Below are 21,803 nucleotides of genomic sequence, written 5' to 3'. Positions count from 1 at the left end.
GGTAGCGAACTTGTCCTGCCACATGAAAGGGACTCCAGCAGCCGTGATTACTCCGGTATTCAAGCTGCTCTCGAATGAGCGTTACTTGATGCTGAACGATCAAGGCTGCTGTGGGATGCTTCCGGGCTTTGCCTATCTGGTCACTGTGAACTTCAGGGTTACTTGCTGTATGCAAGTATTATTTCCCCCAATGAATACAGTCAGAGAGGCACCGTTATGGCCATCGTTGAATGTTTCCTTTATACAGTTGGATACTCTGAGCAGACTAAAAGCCATGCTTTTACAACAAACCATACCCTTAACCTCCACCCGGGAAAACTTTGATCTTCAAATCACAAGGATCTCGGCTGAGATACAGGCACTTATATGTACAAACTGCCCCTTTCATTCACAGAATTGGTGAGTCGTATCTTTAATATGTCTCATACGAGTGGTATTGTACACCTATTTAAGACCATAGGGTCAGTATTTCTAAGCACCTTTCAGACAATCCTCAGAGTTATTTCAAATTTTATACACTCCGTATTTGGAAGCATTTTTGGAGGTCTACCTCTGATCCTGCTCTCAATAGCCGGAATCCTGATTGTCATTTATCTGCTACACAATGGACGGCCCAATCACCAACGAGATGGCAAAAGCTCTCCTGGAGTGGAAATACCGTGAGCGCATGGTACAACATCTGGGCACACCTCGCCTTCGGGAACTGAGCGCCTCTTGGTTCCTATCATTTAGACCAGTCTGGATGGACTGCATCTCACCTGTTCTTCGATGCCTGTTTTGCAGAGAAGAATACGTGTTGGATCTCTGTCTGACACTTGCATCGGACACGCCTGTGGACTTAAATACCAGGCTGGAACCCTTGAGGTCCCATGCTCAGCAATGTCCCCAGCGTATTCCAATTTTGATGGCTGCATTCCTCAAGAACCCACAGGTGCCTTTTGCTACAACTGGGTTGAGGATCAGCTCTTCCATTAGCACTACCACTAGCAACACTAGCACCCAGGTATCGACTACAGCACCAGCTGCCTCTGCACCGGCTACAGGCAGTCCTGAAGATTATCAGTGCTCCATAGACGTAATCTGCAAGGTGTTACAAGGACCGTCCCCCACAGCAGCAAGCAACGATGATGTTGCGTCTCCCAGCCAGGACACTTAATCTATAATTGGCTCATCGTGTGCTGGGAAAGAATTCGGATTTTTCCTTTCTGCTTCAAAACTCAACTAAATTTGGAACATTTCCTAAAACATTTACACTTTTTCTAAGAAAAGCATGGCCTTCTGATGCTTGTAGTGGTTCAACGTATATAAACAAACTCAGCTAGGACTTTGGCCTAAGTGACGATTCCAACACTGACTTTCAAACTTTTTCCCCTCTTAAACTGTTTTAAAAATGATTTTAAGACATATGTTTTCATGAGGCTCACTGATAGTTTTAGGTGCTGCTATCTAGTAAAGAAGTAGTTCGCTAACATTTTATTATTGTTGACTATTTGGAAGAGAAGTGGGTGTTATGTTTCATATAGGTACCCTAATATAGGCCCGAGTAACATCATACCCCTTCACCTAAATTACCTCCCCTACACTACACAGTAATGAGCCTTTTAGGATTGAACCTTTACCTAGTTCTAGTCCCGGGCGCAAAAGGAGGATTTTCCCTGAACAATAGTGTCCAATTACTTTATCAATAGACTCACACAGTATGAATGAATATTCATAAGGGTTCTTGGAAACCAGGCAGGGGCTGAAACCATCTGCATAATATCTACGTACAAGGTTCATCCCATATCTCGTACTCAAATCCAACAATGGCTAATACCAGAAACAAGGCACAAAGGAACCCTAGATACTTTCCGTCTAAATACAGACCCTCTTGCTAGTGTTAGCCAGAGGGAACCGAGACTTCCATGCCGACACACTGACCAGAGATGCTGAGGCTCCTGCATGCCGACGCTCCAGCTGACAGTGGTCTAACACATCCCTTCCGGGGTGTCCAACTCGAGACCAGGACGGGTCCCACACTCTCTCACTTCAAATAATGGAGTTAGACTAAACCTAGAGGGATTCTTGGCTTTACACCTACTCACATGCTAGGTACACTTAGGTACATCTAGACAGGCATCATAGGAGTACGCGCTTTCTTTTATCATGCATTTTATATCCATGTATGTGTTCACGACTATTGCAAAATGGTAGAATTGTACTATCCTTTTATTTTCCCTGTACTGCTGATCATATATATATGCTACTGTGTAACAGTTGTTACAGCACATAGAGTATACACTAGAAGAACAACTGTGCAATAAATACTTATTGTAACAAGCCCGACTGTTTCTTCTTTGTAACTCTCTGAGACTGAATAAGTGAGCACGAGTGACTGAGTGAAAAGTAGTACATTGTTTCCACGATCCTGGGGGATCAGGGTTGTCATGTTCTAAGGTTGCCAGAATCTATTCTCTCCCCGCTAAGAGGAGATACTAGTGGCACTGTGAGCTAGCTAATGCAAACAGGCTAACATTCTCGGTGGGGGTGCTCAGAGTCAGTCTGCCACCAAACCCACAGTTTATGTTATCCAAACACGCAGATTCTATATAGGAATATAGAGGAACTACACAACACTAGAAGAAAGAAGGATTGGGATTCATCTTCTTCAGATGAAGATAAACCATCCACTTTATCAGGAAAGTATCTCACGCGAGAGGATTTCAAGTGGATGAGCCGGGTGAGAACCTATTCCCGCAATACAATATGCCTTCCTCAATGGCAATGCCATTTCATGGAGCTATTAAACACATGGTGATGAATGAATGGAAGGAAGTGGATAAGGTCAATGTGCCACAATGTCTTTAAAAGCTGTATTTGTTGGAGGGTGATGATGTTCTTCCCAGTAACATGAAAGTGGATGCAATTTTGGCCAATTTGATTGGGAAGACATCCATTAATCCAGAGGGTTGTGCCCCTTCTGAACCTTCTGATAAAAAGGTAACTTCAGTATTGAGGAAAGCATTTGCTGTGGACAATCTATCGCTGAAAGCCAGTTTATATGCAGCATATACAGCTCAATTGCTCATTAAAGACTGTGATGCTCTGTCTGTGGCTATCCAGGAAGGTCATTTATGTTCGGAGCTGTTGGCTGGCATGGATTTACAGGCACGTTTGATGGTGGATATCTTCTGAGATGTGGTCAAAGCAACCTCAATGTCTTCTGGAGTTGTAATTGGGGCCTGATGCAATTTGTGAATGAAGGACTTGAAAACGGAAGCTGTTGAGAAGACGGCACTGAGCAAGGTCTCATTTAACGGCAAAAATGCTCTTTTGAGATCAATTAGATTCTATGATCTCTAAAATTTCTTAAGGGATGGAAGCATTTCCTACCATATAAGGTAAGTCTGATTTTAGAAGGTGTTGGAACAAGAGAGTGAAATCATATGCTCGCCAGGAATTTAGGTCTTATGTTGCTCGCCAGGAATTTAGGTCTTATGTTGCGCGTAAGCAAAAGTACCAACAAAAGTATTTTTCTCCTCAGAATGATTCTGGGAATAAAGTGCCATGGAAGAAGAGGTCCTGAGAATTATGGTTCCTGCAAGTCCATGGCTGTAGGAGGTTGGCTTACATCATTTTCTAATTTTTGGCAAAAAGATGTGACCGCTGCATGGGTGTTGAGCATAGTCGGCAAAGGTTATACACTAGACTTCTGGAAAGGGTTGATTTGTTGCTCAGGAAATGGGCATTTATGGGAGCTCCTCAGCGGGAAAAGGGAACTGGGGCTTACACAATCCTTTTCTTGGTCCAGAATGCCGCAGGAGAATACAGGGCTTTCCTGGATTTGAAGAGGGTCAACTCTTGGATAAGAATTGTTCACTTTCGGATGGTGACCTTACAGTCCTTTTTCCCACTGGTTTGAGAGGGGGATTGGTTGTCATCAACTGTTCTAGATGATGCTGATCTGCATGTGCCGATCAGAAAATCTGACCAATCATTTTTGCAGCTCGCTCTGGAACGTGATGACTTTCAGTTTTGAGTACTTTCCTTCGGCCTCAAATCCTCTTCCAGGGTTGTCACCAGGGTGCTGCCACCATTATTGACCCTGCTTCATGTGGAAGGTATATCTGTCCATCCTTGCCTCGATGATTTGTTGATTCAGGTGCTTCACAATGAGTGCTCTTGTCTCAAAGCAACAGAGTTTTGACAGTGTTGCGGACTCAATTTTTCTCATAAACTGGGAATAATCCAGTCCATGGCCAGTTCAAGATCTAACTTTTATAGGATCCTGCTTTCTCTCACATCAGGGAAAGGTACTATTGCCACCAAAGAGAATTGCAAAAATGTAAAGTCATAGTTTGGAATTGTTAAGTCACAAAACTCCAAGAGTAGGGTTGTGGCTCACGGTGCAGGGGGGATCTTGCCTCTATGATCTTCCTATTACCATGGGCACAATTCCATCTCCACAAACTGGTTTCCTGGATTTTTATAAACTGGAATATGAGTCCTTATGATCTGAGGCTCAAAATTCTGATAACTCAACAGGTGATAGACAATTTGGCTTGGTGGATGTCCATGGACAATCTTCTAAAAGGGGTTCAGCGAACTCCACCACACGCCAATGATTGTAACACTAGATGCCAGTCTTTCAGGTTGGGGTGGGTGGGGGAACTCCGTAGAGGTGCAGGGTTTCTGGTCTCGAGATGAGGCTCAGAGACCCTCAAATTGGAGTTTTAGGCAGTGAGGCAAGCTCTTCTTTCCTTGCAGTCTTTTCTGACAGGGAGAGCAGTGTTGATTCACACAGACAATGTTACCACCAAGGCCTATGTGAACAAGCAGGGGGGGACAAGGTCCAAGGCACTGAATTTGATGAGCTCCCTACTGACTTAGTTTGTCAGAGACCGATACCGCTGCGCTATTGAGACTACGCGCTGCGGAACCATAACCCCGAAGTAAGGCTTTCTATTCGTTATTTTTCAGGTTCGTGAACAACACGGTAGACACATGGGTGGTGTGAGTGCACCCCCCGTCTGCAGTCAAGTTTTCTTTTTACATCTAGTCACTTATGATCCACAGTACAGCAAGAGACCCGGGAGGGTGCACCCATAGTGGCGGTTGCCATTAAGCTGTATTACCTGGAAAACACCGAGAAGCAACCTCAATGGGTTTCAGTTCCTTTTATTTTAAGAACAACATGAGACACCAGTGCATGTGGCGGTTGTCATTGAGTTGCGATGTGGGCTGTTTGCACTTCCGCACAACTGCCGTGCATGTCTGACACAGGACCAGAGATGCGCAGTACTGATCAGCCCCCGAGTGTTAGGGCGGTTATATACACACATACAATCTCGAATGCGAGGCGTTATATTATGTAATGTGGGAAACACAGGACCACTAATTTCTGTGTGACCCCACAATGAATCGTGTTTATTCAGATAGGACGGAGCAGATTGATGGTTTCCTCCAATGGACTTTATGGGCCCGATTCACAAAAGTAATCTGAGACAAAATTCAAACTTTTTGACTTTCGGTATTCACAGAAGGCATTTAGGAGTACTAAAGTTAGAATTGTGTCCCAGTTAAACTTAAGTTTCGGTCTTAAATTAAACTTAAGACAAACTTAAGTTTAACTGAGACAAAATCCTAGTCGTAAAGTTAGGATTTTGTCTCAGTTAAACTTAAGCTTGTCTTAAATTTAACTTAAGACAAAAATTTAAGATTAACTGAGATAAAATCCTAACTTTACTACTCCTAAATGCCTTATGTGAATACCGAAAGTCGTAAAGTTAGGATTTTGCCTCAGATAACTTTTGTGAATCGGGCCATATGTGTTTATATGATTTAATATTTATGGTAACAAATGTACATAAATAGACGCTAGGATCTATGTTCTTTACAGTTGGTCACTTTAAGACGTTCCAAGTGCATGGCGAGTTGGTTTGGTATATCACACTTTAGGTAAGAATAACCAATACCAAGGAAATTAAGCACATTTTTGGTAATGTCTGTACATGTAGTTTTGAATGTTGTTTATTTGACTTTCCAGAGTAGACAAACCCCTTTGAAGTGATTTGGGTCGTTGAACACCTGACAGCCCTGTTCCTGTGGTGGGCAGTATATTTACATATATTTTTTTCACATAGGCAGAGTGACTATCCAACAAGGGTCCTGATGAATGCCTCCGGATCTCTTTAGGGGACCAACCTATGGCAGAAACATGTTGACCTATATCTATGGATATATTGGTTTAATCCCTCATCCTCTTGCCTTTTAACTGTGTCCCTGAGGCCACCCAATAAAGATTTAGTGGACCCAGAGAGACATATGTAATCACTCACACTTTTTCGCACTCTGCCCCTCATTCACCACTAACCATACGCTCCTCTTGAGAAAACACCTCAGCTCCTGCCCTGAGGAAGGAACCCATATGACCTAACGGTGAGTGAGGGTTCTTTTCCTGAAGGAAATTTCTCCTCCTGGCTTTTTTCTTCTGACATTACATGACTCCTACCTTCCTTTCTTTTTCTCACATACAGCTGGACGTACTCTGTGTGATAATTTAATGAATTTGATTGCACACAAGCCTTCTTTGTTCTGATTTCTCTGAGAACAATTCATATTCAGGGAACTTCCAAGTTAACAGAGGATAAGCTAAGCAGAGAAATTCCCTCCTCTCTGGAGTTTTTGCTGGATCCAGCAGTCTTCACTATCTGGGGCGGCTCCTCCGCCAAGGCGGAGGAGCGATGCCCCACTGTCTTACAGCAGGGCAAAAAAATAAAAATAAAAGGATAATAACCCAATGTTATTATCATTTTATTTTTCTGTGCTGGGGCAGTTTTGTGGGGCGCGGCGGGGCTGTGCTGGGGGAGGAGTCCTGACACCCTCCTAAGTGTGCATGAATGTTTGGCAGGCCCTCTGGGGCCGGCCAAAACATTCATGTGCACTTAGCATATTCTCCACCCAGGCGGCATTACAGCCTGGGTGGAGAACATGCCCAGGCTTCCATTGCCCATCAGAACACCAAACCACGGCGCTCAGACCAATCACAACACTGCATTGCAGCATTATGATTGGCTCAGGGGAGCCTATCCTGCTTCCTGCATCCTGTTCCAGCAGAAGCCAGGAAGAGAAAGGAAGAGAGGTGGCGGCCAGCCAGCCAGCCGGCCGACAGGTAAGTGATATCTTTTTTATTTATTTTTTCTCCATCCCTTACCTCCCTCTCTCTCCTGCCCTCACAGCCGCCTACTCCCACCCCACTACTGATTCATGAGACCAGCCGCGACTCTTCGCTATACTGACGCATCATTGGGGTATGACAGCGATGGGTCTTTTTGCTCTAGGCCTCAATGCCAAAGTTGACAGATTTTGCCCAAGAGAGAGGGAGGAACATGCTTGGGCTTTGGATGCTCTCTTGTGTCCCTGGCCACGGTGTCTTCTTTATGCTTTTCCTTTCTTTCCCCTAATACAACCCTTCTTGGTTAGAGTGAGAACGGTGCACACAAATGTAATCCTGATTGCCCCACAGTGGTCTCAAGTGAATTGATTTCCTGTTTTGTTACTGATAAAGTTGGCTCCAGAGTGGCCACTGTCTCTGGTTACTTCCCCTCTTGAGTTTCAGATTCTGAGGATGGAGTCTTTGAGGAGGCTCCACTTTATGGTATGGGGATTGAGAGGAGGGGATTGAACAAGCAGGGCCTACCGGAGGCATTGGATGTTACATTACAGTCTTCTAGGAAGTTAACTATTCGAAAATATTATAACAGGCACTGGAGGTCTTTTTCTCAGTGGTGTGAGAGGAAAGGCTAGGTCCTGAGTCTGTGAGTTTAATTGTGGTTTTGGAGTTTTTGCAGAATGGATCAAGATTGGGATTGTCAGAGGTAACTCTTCGAGTACAGTGGGCCGCAATCCAGGCTTTCAGAAAGTCTGGAAGAATTTGGTATACTTTTTTTTTCATAGGCTGCATGAAGTAATTTTGCGGGCATTTTATCCTTCCCCTTCTTCAGAGGAGGAGGTAATGCTGCATTTGTTGAATGTAAGAAGGGTTCTTCTTTTATATCTGGGGAGAGTGCAGACATTACGGAAGGCGGAATCTTTATTTGTGAATTTGAGGCTAAGAAATAAAGGTGAAAAGCCAGCGACTGCAATGTTGAGTAGCTGGATTAAAATTTTGATTGGTAAAACCTATGAGGTGGAAGTGCAGGCTACTCCATTGCAAACTCAGGGAAGGTCGATCCGTGGTATGTCTTCTACTGTTGCTGAGTTGCTTTGTGCTTCGCCTTCCGAGATATGTAGGGCTGCTACATGGTCTGATTCCTATACTTATACTAGGCACTACAAGATTGTCAGAGGTACAGTGCGTTACTGACGTATTTGGATGCAAAGTTCTCTCTTCTATGAAGGAATAGAGGATGTATGTTTTTTTGTTGCAATAAAGCTGTGTTCTTTCTGCATACATGGTCAGTTGTCCATCTTTGTGGGCTTGGTACATCTCATATTTACTGAATTAAAGCGAGGAAGGGACATTGAGGTAACGTTTCAATAACTTACTGGTAATGGCATTACCCCAAGTCCAACTCCCTTGCTTTAATTCACATTCCTCCTGCCCTCCCAGTATGTGCAAGTAACACATGAGTTGGCTGTGAGCTTGAATATTGACGGGGGAATGGTGGGGTACAGGGTTTTTTTTATTGCTTCTCTTGGCATATGATTGGGTCTAGGTGAGGCAGGGACACCTCATATGTACTGAATCAATGCGGAGGATTAGGACTCAGGGTAATGCCATCAAAGGTAATTTATTTAAACATGTTTGATTTGAATACAACTCCTAGAATTTTGATTTTTGTGCTAGAGTAATAGACAGATCCAGGTGAAGCCTGGAAGGTTAAACTATTAGTGGTATGACTGTAACTGAAGTATTATTTTTGTATTTATTTTATGGGAATTTGTAGAGCACAATATCACACATATACAGAACCTCTTGGTACTGATATTACGCGGCAGGAGAGGGGAGAATGATCATCGCTCATTTACACAGAGAAAAACAGGTTTTCAGAAGTTTACTGAATTTAAAGTGGTCAAATTCGGTGTGGACAGGTAGAAGAAGTGAGTTCCAGACTGCAAAACAAGGACTGAAAGGATCATCCTACCCGTTTATTGAGGCTGAAAGAGGATTCTGAGAAGGATGGCTTGCCAGAAGTTCACAGCAGCTATGGTAAGTTCTGAGCATGAAGTAAGAAACTTTGAATTGGATGCTTTTATTTATTGGCAATAACCATGGGAGCTGGTTCTGTTAGCGAGCTACATGGTCTACTTTTTTAACGTTGAAATGATTCTTACGGTGATATTTTGAAGTTTTTGATAGCTGAGCAGGCTTTTTTTGGGATAGGCCAACATAGTCGGAGTTTCTGTAATACAGTTTTGACTGAATAAAGGTGTTTGCCAAAGTCACTTCATGAGTCTTTACTGACTGCCCAATTTGGAGGTCCTAGGGAGAGTTTGGAATCCAATGCCAAAATTGTTGGAGGATTCTACAGACATGGGTCACTGGCCCATGGTCTGTGCCAAAAAGTGGATGTCCATCTGTTTATTCTATTAAAAAATGTTAATATCTCTATTTTGATTGGATTAAGCTTCAAGAAATTGGATCTTTTCCAATCCTAGGTAAGGCCTAGCACAGAAGAGAGTTGTGATATGTCTTCTTGAGGATTAATAAAGAGAAGGCATATCAGTGTTTTCTGTGAGCATAAAAGTAGGTTTGTATCTGATATTTCTGGATCAGGAATGAAAGGGCATTTAGATATATGTGAATAACAAGGGGGAGTTGATTGCTTTTAGCTGTATGCCCCATAAGAGTTGTTTACAAGAAGAGAGGTAGATCTCTAGTTGGATGGATTGAGGCCTGCTTGAAAGGAATGAAAAGGTCCATTCGAAGACAGTACCACCAACACAAAGGAAGCTGAGCCATTGTAAGTGGACTAAGGGGTCGATGGTGGCAGAGAGGTCTAATAAAATCAGAACTCACAGTCACCCCATCCACCGTTATCCATAAGGCATCTACTTCTGAAGAGACGGCTATTTCACTGCTGCAGCTTGCTGTGAATCTGGCCTGGCAATCAAGCATTTGGTGACTCCTCAGGACATTGAACTTTGTTGGGGGGGTCACTAGAGGAAAAACCAATACTATTAAATTGTTTCTTATCAGGCTGATTTTGTCAGTGAAAAAGTCAGAAAGGCTATTTGCTAAAACTTGAGAAGGCAGGGCCGAGTTACAGCCAGCTGCTGGGTGGACCACGTCAATGACCGTGTTGAACAATTAATTGATTGCATTCAGAATTTTTCTTGGTTGATAGGATCTCTTGGTTGCCGAGTTTCTGCATCCGCAGACAAAAGGAGAGTCTAGTGGCTGGATTAGAGCCTGTCCACCAGTTTTGCTAAAGCTTTAGAAGGATAGTTTTTTACTTGCATGAATGTAGGGGTGTATTATTTACATAAAGCATGTCTCAAATTAATGTATTAATGTGTCTGAATAGGGCAACTAATATCTAGGATGGTCACAAAATGACCATAGTAGAAGGGCTTTGTTTATCCCAGTGAAGGGAAAGGGAAGTATATTAGTCAGACAATGAACTTGCTAAGTCAGAATTTCTACTTTCGAGTTACAGCTTCTTTAGAGGTAGCCAACTGTGATTCAACTGCAAACAGATAGGCTGTGAGTACCATTTTCCCTCTGTGATGCATAGGTAAGAACTGATAGTAATCAGTCTAGAGGTGGTAGAGTAATTCATGGTCACATATTTTTGCCTGGTTTGAGGTTTTATTATTTGTAAATTCTAGTGGAGGTATTCCAGTGCTTTCTTAAGTTGTGATACACAATATTTATCAGTCTTTACATATTTTAATGCAAACTGTATCAGCAAGGCAAGTTTTATAGACCTTAAAAAACATTAGTGGTGCAGAATTACATTTGACTGACATTTGGACTTTTTGACACATATTTAAAAGGACTTTGGTTTATAATTTTCATTCCTAAATTACAAAATGTTAAAGAAATAAAACACAAATTATACCTATATAAGTCATCTCACAAAACAAAGTTTTATGTTTTATGCCACCTGACCTGCCATCTTGACACTCTCAAAATTTGTAAGAGATACTAACACTGTTCCAATAGAAGTAGACAGTCCTGCAGAAAGCTGTCAGCACTAGCACTGAAGTAGAGAAAAAGGGGCGTGTACACCCATTAAATACCAATCCATGTTGTTGTGCAAATAGCTTCATGGTGACTTAGAGCCACAAAAGATCACATACATAGACTGAGGAACTTAGCAATGGGGCAACAAGAACAATTAAACATTTTCACAGTGCATTCTGCAAAATGAATCGCCCTAGGCGCGCCCAACATTTTGGCAGACAGGGAAACTCAACAAAATGTTCGCCTAGAATAACACAATTTGATAATACTGGGAAGCTATGATCAGGGCCTATAGAATCATGGATTCTATAGCCAAGGTATTTATTGATAATTACGGATTTTGCCGCACTCACTACATATTTCATCACCTGTTTCATATTTTACACATTTCAACAAAAAACGTAGCTAGTGGGAATGGATTTAAAATTACTATATCAACAGGGCACACATGCTGCAATTGAGTGGGAACCACTTTGACAAACTGAGTGTGTTAACTTTTAGCTGCTGATTGCAGCATTCAGGTGCTAACAACTTTTTAAATTGTTAATGTCCCTATTTGATGCACGCTGAATGGGCGTTTGTATGCAGCATAAAACAAATCTTCACATATTTAAATGTAATTCAAGCAGGGTGGAAATAATGATTCTTTTTTGTCATGAAAATGTTCTGTTTTATTATTCATGCAATTTTATATTACACTGCACACGCAATTCTTGAAGCAGCGGTTATCTCCAGAGGGCACTCAAAACCAAATATTTTACTTCTCATTTTAATATGTGCTTCTTGAAATTTTTCAGTGCGTCCTGGTAAGACACCTCTATATTACACAAGTGCTCACGGTGGTCACCTCCGTTTAGCTCATTACCGCGCTGTCTCCAGTTCTGAATTTTCGTGTAGTCACAAATTAATTCTAAGTGTTGTAGTCTTGCTTTGCTTCTAGTGAGCTAATTAGACTACCACACTAAAACCAGTGCCTTGCATGTGAAAAGTTCAGGACTGGAGACAATGCCCATAATGACCTGGAGGGAGGTGATCGCCCTACATGAAATGTACAATATTGTAAGGCGGGCTGTTTCTTAATTCGAAGAGATTCTTCAAGAAGCCCATATGTGGGGACACAGAATAAACCACACTCTAAAGACCATTTTAAACTATATTTGAGATGCTCGGAATGAAAGAGACACACAATTTACTGTAAGAAGTGCACATGTAAGCAGCACTCTTTCTGCTGAGTACAAGGTGGATTTGGGGAGCAGCAGGGGCAGCTGGGGCAGTTTACCATGGGAAATTCTGCCCCTGGGGCAGATTGGAATGGTAGTGCAGTCCTAGAAATGCCATTTTGTATTGGACTACATGCGTAGTCCAATTATATCCCAAACATATATAAGGGTTTCATTTGGGCTCCCTGCCACAATTTTAGGTTCAGGTGACCTGGTGGCTGGTGGCAGGGAGTCATTTGTTGATTTTTGTGTTGTTTAGGGCTTTGTGGTTTTGCTGGTCTGGGCAGTTTATTGTGCTAGTGCAACATATAGGAATACGCTTACCTTATTAGGGCAAGTGAGGCTTGTGGGGAGGATGCAACGCGGCTGCTGCAGGAGAGCGGGAGGCTCAAACTCGTGGTTGGAGGAGAGGCTGAGGTGTCGGCTGCCCGTCCAGCACAATAGGTGTCGGCAGGGGTAGCCACGGCAATCGTGGCCTGCATATTTCCGCCAAAGTGGGGTGCAGCGGCAGTCACACATGATGGGGTAAGTGGGAGGGGTCACTCTGTGTCCCAATGAGAGGCCCCTCGAAGTGTGGCGAGGTGGAGAACCGGGCTGGGCTACAGCCCTTGCGCGAGAGGCAGTTCGGGAGGCGTGAGGCCTAGGCGTCAGCTTTTCCATGCCTATGGCTGTGGAGGAGCTTGATGCCAAAAAGAGAAGTAACCCAACATGCACTCTGCATGTCTACGAGCCGCTAGAGAGAAGACTGGGCAGAAGTGGGCGGCATCAGTGGAGCCGTCCGCTTGATATGCAGTTCGTGGGGTGAGTGGGGGAATATGTGAGCAGCATCAACTGAACTGCTCGCAATCCAAATCAAGGAGAAAGGAGAGTGGCAGGGGGAGAAAGGGTTGGGGGAGGGGCTGGGTGCTGGGGGCAGTCTGAAGGAAGGCAAGTTCTTGATCTGCAGTCGGAGGGGGCAGGCCACCTGTTGAGTTTGTAGAGGGGCAGGCTGACAGGGAAGTAGGGAGGTCCTCTAGCCCTTAGAGGGGTATAGCAGACTGGGGGGGACTAGATATTTTTGACCAGTGGGAGAAGGAGGTGAGTGGAGGGGAGACAGGGTTGCACAATTCGATGTGTATCTAGAAAAAAGTCGGTACCTGCAGTGGGATAAGGAGGGGGCCACAGCCCCGGGACCTGATGGGGGGCGTTCGAGGGATGGAGAAATTGGGGCAAGCCAGGGTCCCACGTCCGCGGTGGCTAAATTGGTGTTACCACTCGGTCTGTTTGCATGGTGTGCTTCCACGACAGCCACTTAGGCGGGGATATGACTCCCTAGGCACTGACCCTCAACTCCCGAAGGGTGCACTGAATATTTGTGTAGAAAATTGAATGAGCGCTTTATTTTCCTTACCTTTCTGTTGTTTATATGCCTCCCTCCGGTCTGTGTTCCTGGATTGTGCAAAATCTCTGCATTACTACCTTGTCAGGATCACATGGTACAGGGGCACAGTCTATTTAATGCGCGTCTCCCATTGCCACGGTGCTTGGCTTTTGTTCCTCTAATCGGGAGAAGGATCTTTGCAAGGCGAACCTGGATTAATGAATTTCCTATGTTTCCCCAGAGAATGTATGATGTTACAACACATACATTTACAACGCATGCCTTTACAACGCAGTTTTTACATCGCAACATCCTTTACAATGCATACACTTACATCGCATGCCAGTACAACTAATGTTTTTAAACTACATTTACAATACATTCCATTACATCGCATTATACCTTTACAACGCATACCATTACAACGCATACCATTACAACGCATACCATTACATTGCATTTAAGGTAAGTGTTGGATAGTGTAGGGGTAAAAATTACTATTCTAACTCCAAGGGGTGCAACAGTAGGGTAAGTGTTGGATAGTGTAGTGGTAAAAATTACTATTCTAACTCCAGGGGGTGCAACAGTAGGGTAAGTGTTGGATATTGCAGGGGTACTATGCGTTATAATGACATGCGATGTAATGCCTGCGTTGTAGTGACATGTGTTGTAGTGTCATGCGTTGTAGTGACATGCAATGTAATGGCTGCGTTGTAGTGACATGTGTTGTAAAGGATGTTGCGATGTAATGACTGCGTTGTAAATGTAGTGCGAAGTAATGACTGTGTTGTAAAGGTTGTTTCCCTTCCCCAGAGTGGCGTTTCTGCTATGTTCCCTGCTGTTCCGGACTCGCGCCGCTGGCACCAATGTTGCTCTTTATTTTTTGGGCCCGTCAAGACTGTTGTCTCACCCTTCGGAAGTTCCTATCTCGTGTTTTGGTTTGGATTAACTCCTTGATACCTACTGGCAGGATTTGGCCAGCAATGCCCATATGTACCATTTCCTTTATTTATTGGTCAGTGCACTGTTCTTTAGGTATGTAGGTTTAGCTTCCTTGGGATCTGCTATTTTTTATCCCTTGTTTTGTAGAATTCCTGCATTTTCCCTTGGCTAGATTTCCCCCTTGCTGTTCTACTGGACAAAGACTCTGCACTGAACCAATTGTTCTTTTATTCAGATTGTGGAAAGCAAAACAAGTTTTGTTCTGGTTATTTTGTGAAGTTGATTCCTATAAAACCCAATAGGATTTTGGAGGATCTGTGGAATAGATGCTTGCGTATATTTCTGACTTTGTGAGGGCCTGTTTATGTTTCCTTGAGTGGTGTTTTGGGGGGAGGTCTTCTCTGGGGCTGGAGTCGCTTATTACTTACCTGGTGATACAAGAATTTAAAAGGATTAATTAAAAAACAGTCTGTTTTTTAATTAATCCTTTTAAATTCTTGTATTTTTTTTTATTAGATTGTAACCTTTAGTGGGAGGAAGGCCACGTATAGCATTTTATCGAATACATAATTCTGTATACATTTGTTTTACTGTACTGTGTCATTACTAATAAGAGTTATTGATGATAGATAGCCTACATTGAAGGAGCTGAATCCACATGAGCAGAAGCCCGATGCAGGTGTTAGAAATGGGGGTCTCTAGTTGGCAATGGTTTGCACCTTTGTCCAAGTAGGGACCCTTCTTCCTAGTCAGGTTAAGAGGGGATACACTTCTAAAATAACCCCTGCTCACCCCCTTGGTAGCTTGGTACGAGCAGACAGACTTATCTCAGAGCAGTGTGTAAAGCATTTGTGCACACATACAGTAATACAGTGAAAACACTACAAAATGGAAACCCCACCAGTTTAGAAAAATGAGTAATCTTTATCTAAACCAAACCAGACCAACACGACAAAAATCCACAATGCTGTAATCAAAAACTAACTTCTTAGAAGGTAAAAACTGTTCTGTCCATAGAAAACTATAGATATGTCACTTTCAACACAAAGTACCTTGGATGTGACACAATCATAAACAAAAGCAGCCACAGGGAAGGTAATGCGTTGGTTCTTACTGCCACGCAGGGGAGATGATGCGCCGGTTCCTTATTGAAGGGAAGGTGTTGCGTCGCTTTCCTACTGTGCGGGGAGGTGATGCGTTGGTTTCTTACTGCAGCCCCGGTGTCCTTGTAGTTTTGCCGCCCCGGTGCAATGCGTGGGAATCTGGAATGCGTCAGTTCTCAATACGGCGGAAGCGGCAACTGCGCCACGGTGGTCTCTCTAGCCACAGTACCACAATGCTTTGGTTCTTGCAGCCGCACAGCAGGCCCTGCATCGGAATCGGTGTGGTGATCTCGGACTTCGGAGATCGGTGCACGGGATTCGGCATGCAGCGATTTCTCCAGCCGTGGGCATGCATTGGTTTCTTCAGCTGCACGGCGGAGTTGCATCGGAAACAGGTGCAGATGCGTCACGCTTCTCGTAGTTGCATCTCTTTTCCAGCTCCCAACAGCAGAAACAACCTCCAGAGGCCCAACTCAGCAACAGACACCGCTTGGCAGGTCAGACCTCCCAGAAAGGAGGTTCAGGGGAGCTGGTGATGAAGTCTTTGTGTCCCTGAGACTTCAGAAAAGGAGGCAAGCTCTACTTTTTCAAGCCTTGGAGATCTTCTTCAAGCAGGATACACAGCACACAGCAAGGTATTTGTCCTCTCCTTTGCAGAAACAGCCAGTGCAGGCAAATCCCAGACAGCACACAGCAAAAGAGCCGGTACTTCTTCTTCAGCTTTCCCAGCTCTTCTCCTTCTCCAGGTTCTTCTTGAGTCCAGACATAATCTAAAGTTCTGGGGCAGCAGGTGGAGACAGCATTGTGTAAGGCAGACCGGGCCCATTCAGGGGCAAGGAAATCTCCTCCCCTCTTCTAAATGCAGGCCAGGTCTATTCAGTCCAGTCCTGACTCATTCAGGAAAGGCAGGACACACATCAAATCGCCCCCCACCCAGTGGCTGTCTACAGTGAATGAACACCCCCCGCCACTGTCACTCCACAGCCAGACAGTCAATCCACAAACCAGCAGAGGCACACAAGGTGGCTAAGCAAGAAAATACCCACTTTCTAAAAGTGGTATTTTCAAACACACACTATAAAAATCATCTTTACTAAAAGATGCATTTTTATATTCTGAGTTCAGGCATACTAAACTCCATCTTTACGCCTTGTCCCAATGGGAAGATATACTTATAAGATATTCTAAATAAACTCCTATTCTATCCTATGGGACAGAAAACCTTTCAATAGTGAAAAACAAAATACACTGTACTTCACTATCAGGACATGTAACACACATCAGTACATGTCCTACCTTTCATATACACTGCACACTGCCCACAGGGGTACCTAGGGCTTACCTTAAGGGTGACTCACATGTAAGAAAAGGGAAAGTTAAGGCCTGGCAAGTGGGTGCACTTGCCAGGTCGACGTGGCAGTAGAGACTGCGCGCAGACACTGCAGTGGGAGGTCTGAGAACCTTTTGCAAGGCTGTTTGTGTGGGTGGCGCAACCAGTGCTGCAGGCCCACTAGCAGCATTTGATTTACATGCCCTGGGCACACACAGAGAACTGGACTAGGGACTTAGTAATAAATCAAATAAGCGAATCATGGCAATGCAAATCCATAATATCAATTTACACAGAGAGCATATGCACTTTAGCACTGAATAGTGGTGGTAAAAGTGCCCAGAGTCCAAAAACCAACAGAAACAGGGTCAAAAACAGGAGGCCAAAATGTCTGGGGATGAACCGGCTGGAAAAGCCAGGTATAACAACAGGGTTTTAAAAAGTACTTATACAACAAGCCCAATGCAAGACCACTAATGTAACAAGGTGGCAGCCTGTTGGTATGGTATTAAAAAAAATCTGAACAGATAGGGACTATAATTGTACTATTTTGGCTCCAGGTTGAACCAAAGCAGTACAAATGCGGCAATATTTTGTGTGTTTGCTTACTGACAAAACCCCGGATTTCATGTGTAGAGACTTATTGAATAGTACTGGACGTCCAACCACTGGAAAAGGCTTTGGCTTTCTTGAGCCTATCATCATGCATTATGAACGCTGGGTTTGACAGTGGATGGCACCCTTACCTAGCTGCAAGACGGATTTATGAAGTGGAATATGAGGAGGCCAAGCAATTCATACACATGAAGGATACTTGTGTTGTGTACACTATTAATTATGCTGTTAGTGGTGGAAATGGACAGCAGGTAAAAGAAAAATCCAAGGAAGTCACAGTTTCTCATGGTCTGTTTTGTGGGTGGGTCATAGAGGCCACTGCCCCTCTTTTGAATGTAGTTGAGGATTTTTTTTTTTTAAACAAATTTTATTTTGTCAAGTTGCACATATATTGCAGGGCTCTGCACTCCAAAGACAGCTGCACAATCCAACAATGCAATCATGGTGACTTTGACTTTTGCACAAAATATCCAAACACATACCAACAACACCCCCCACCTCCCTCCACCCCCCCTGATCGCACCATATCCACATAGTCCTGACCACCACATAAAAATACAGCAGAAAGGGTAGACCCCTCCGGCCCTCCCATAGCATGCGCCCACAGTCCGAAAATATGAATACGTATCATCCCACCGGATGGTCCTCTGTCACTTGCGGTGGGTCTAACAACAGACCCCGATAATCCGCCGTAGTTGAGGATTTTATTGATGAAGTCATCGGTTAGATTGAAGTTTATTAGGAAAAGCACTGGGCGCTTCCCTTAGTCCCTCCCACTCCCATCTTCACCCCACACAACACCAATTTACTTTCAGGTGCACTAAATAAGTTAATATGTAGTATATGTGTTGCTCGCCAATTTCAGTTGTGATCCATTTTAACATTGTAACAATGAAATCTGCTAAAAAGTGAGATAGAAATCCATTTTAACCCGGAAGAGTTCCTACCTTGGTTCTGCCCTTTGCTGCCACTAAAGGCACCACGCCCCCCATGTGGGTTGGTGCCTGTCATTTTCTTCATCTTATGAAACGTGGAACCCTGCTTTAGGCAAATAAAATGGCTGCCAGTGTTAGTGAAAACCAGGAGTCTTGGATCCTGTAATTACTAACAGTGTCAGTAATCAAAAATGGAAAATGCACAATAGGGAAATCTTGTGAGCAATCTTATCAATACTAAATAGAACTACATTATGTACACCTATCATTGCTTCTTTGTACAAATTCAAAGGGGTCTTAATATGCATTGTCCAAGAAATTGTTTTCAAAAGTAAAATCCACGTTTCCTTTCTTCAAATTTTTCCATAACAGTTATTAAAAGTAAAATGGAGTTCCCAACCTGCTCGAGGACATGGTTTGGACTGCACTGCTCCTCCAGCTGCGACTCTTGAGAGGAATGGTACCGTCGTTGTAACATCCGGTGCTTCAAATCCTCCCTCAGCTGCAGGATGGGATCTACGGATCCGGTCTTGTGCGTTTCTCGGTCTTCTGCTAATTGTCGATCTAGTGCCAGAAAAAGTACAAAATGCTACTACGAAGACTAACAACAGGTACTCAAGACTGTGGGTTAACACAGGACCATGCAGCTCTTGCGCGCAGAGGGGTCCCACCCTCCAGGGGCCCCCGTTCAGCCTAAGATCTGTGCATTTCTGTGAGGCGTTTCCCAGGGGCCCCTCACTACATTTTGCTGGGGCAGGTGGGCATCATTTTACACTATCCCACTGATACAAGAACACAATTGCCATTCTGTGCCTTTTCGGATGTATAAATTGTAACAATGGTCAAGGTTACACATCGGAGGAGTGAATGCTTACCAAAGAGTCCCATGTCCAGAAGGAATTTGCAATCGAATATTTCTTCATCTAGAAAGATTTGCAATTCGGATTCTGCTTTAAGTCTGAAAGGGAAAATAAGAGCATTTTCAGTGACAGCATTTAAACGATTGCAAAAAACATTTTTATGACGCAGTTAATTCACAGATGCACAAGATGCACACGCGTGTAAGTCTTACCAATGGATCTACAATGTTTAATGGTTGCTTTATTGGTGAAAGAAATTCCACACAGCCAGTGGCGGCTCCTTCGCTAAGGTGGAGGAACGCCGCCCACTGCCTTGATGCAGAAAAAGAAAGGAAAAAATAAAATGATAACTAATGTTATTATCATTTTATTTTGTCCTCCTGCTGCTGCAGCTTGCGTGAGGGGCGGGGTGGGGATGCAGAGATGGGGAGGAGGGCACAACCCTCCTAAGTGCGCAATGAATGCTTGGCCGGCTCTGTCGGGCCGCCCAAAACAGTCATGCGCACTTTCAGTGTCCTACATGCAGGCTGCATTACAGTCTGAGTGGAGAACATGCCCACCCCTCCAGCCTCTGGCTGAGTGCTGTGTCACGGCGCTCAGACCAATCACAATGCTGCATTGCAGCGTTGTGATTGGCTGCAGGGAGCATGGTGGGAGCCCTGGCACTTCCTGTTTCTCCCTAGAAGAAAAAGGACGCAGGAGAGGCAGCGGCCAGCCAGCTGGCTGCCCGGGAGGTAAGTGACTTTTTAATTTTTTTTTTACCCGATACCCCCCCCCCCCCGCCACTGCCCCTTTCTCCCCACCCGCCCAAATGCGGGTGAGAGGTAGCAGCCGCGACTGCATGCAGCTCTGTCCTAAGAAGCTTATGTTGAAGGGCTCGGCAAATCTCCTTGGCAGAGGTCCATCTAACTTTTTGGAATATGGGAGCCAAGACATTCACCATGTAAACATTTTAAAGACATATTATTTTATGCTAAGTTTCAATAATTCAGTGTTCTAACTTTAGGGTGTGACACCAGTGACAAAAAAATGTAAGTCAATTGTTTAGTAAGATAACAGCCTCTCTGTTTTCAAGTCTGAAAACAAAATGAAAGGCAGAGCAAAAACTAAGAGTCAAGCCTGTGTCCAGTGAGTGAAGGTAGTGACAGCGAGACATTCAATGGAAAAAAATGCTGATTCTCAAAACTGGAAGAGCTACTTTCAAGGCCCCGCTGATGGGAGTGATGTAATAATCACACAGCAACTTGAGGGAGTCTTTTTGGATGGTTCTCACCGAAGCATTGCCCTTCTGGAAGTGTGAGGGTGTTGCTTAGAAGTCTTTTTTTCAAGCCAAATGGACCGCAAGGAGGTGTGGTTTGCTAAAGGCAAAGGCCATGCCCAATGACTCAATGCGTCTTTGCTTGTGAATGCCTCTTCAAACGTTCTACGCAGTTGCCCAGGCAGCTTGTACAAATCATTTTTTCCAAGTATACTTAATTTAAAGCTAAGAGGATGGCTCAGTTAGTTAAACACTTCCAATAGTGATCTGCAGGTCAACAAATACTACCGAAAAACAAATGAAGATTGGAACAAGAAAATCAAAGAGAAACTTCTGCCTATCATACACACTGGAAAGGAAGAAGGCTGGCTAACAAAAAAAGAGTCACAATTCTTGATTAATGACAACCCAAGGACACCCATTATGTATGTCCTTCCCAAAGTGCATAAGGACTCTAGCAACCCGCCGGGTAGACCGATAATCTCGGGAGTAAACTCGATACTGGAAAGACCGGCAAAATATGTAGACACCTTTTTAAAACCACTGGTCTGCGATACACCAAGCTACATTAAAGACACAATGCAGGCAATCACCATGCTGGAACACTTCCCCTTTGATGAAGAAAACGAACTCCTAGTGACCCTTGACATTGTCAGCCTGTACTCCAACATTCCACAAGAAGCTGGTTTAGAAGCTCTGCAAGTGTTCCTAGACAAACGCATTCGACCGTACAATGTAACAACGACCTACCTCATTCAGCTAGCAGAAATCTGCTTGAAATACAATTTTTTTACCTTTAATGACACACAATTTCTACAAATCATGGGTACCGCGATGGGTTGTCCCTTTGCCCCAGAAATGGCCATAATGTTTATAGCACTCTTCGAAGAAAAATGGGTCTACAATAACAACCCCTACGACGGACACATCAAAATGTGGCGTCGTTACATCGATGACGTTTTTCTTTTATGGAGAGGTGACGAACAACTACTAGAAATCTTCGTGGCTTG

General features: G+C 43.9%; 1 protein-coding gene across 1 annotated transcript in view; it reads right to left on the bottom strand.

Moving 5' to 3' along the window:
* The window catches only part of CCDC148 (coiled-coil domain containing 148), an 871,149-nt gene that overhangs the window by 463,166 nt on the left and 386,180 nt on the right, over window positions 1-21,803 (bottom strand). The window contains exons 5-6 of the mRNA XM_085645511.1: window positions 19,551-19,633; window positions 19,076-19,239 (exon numbers count right to left, since the gene is read on the bottom strand). Of these exons, the coding sequence (XP_085501637.1) occupies window positions 19,076-19,239; window positions 19,551-19,633 (247 nt within the window). The remainder of the gene's footprint in view (window positions 1-19,075; window positions 19,240-19,550; window positions 19,634-21,803) is intronic.

Source organism: Triturus cristatus, chromosome 3_1 (assembly GCF_964204655.1).
Source record: "Triturus cristatus chromosome 3_1, aTriCri1.1, whole genome shotgun sequence".
NCBI classification, from domain to species: Eukaryota; Metazoa; Chordata; class Amphibia; order Caudata; family Salamandridae; genus Triturus; species Triturus cristatus.
The sequence above is the reverse complement of the archived record's forward strand: the minus strand, read 5'-3'. Positions and strand labels throughout refer to the sequence as shown.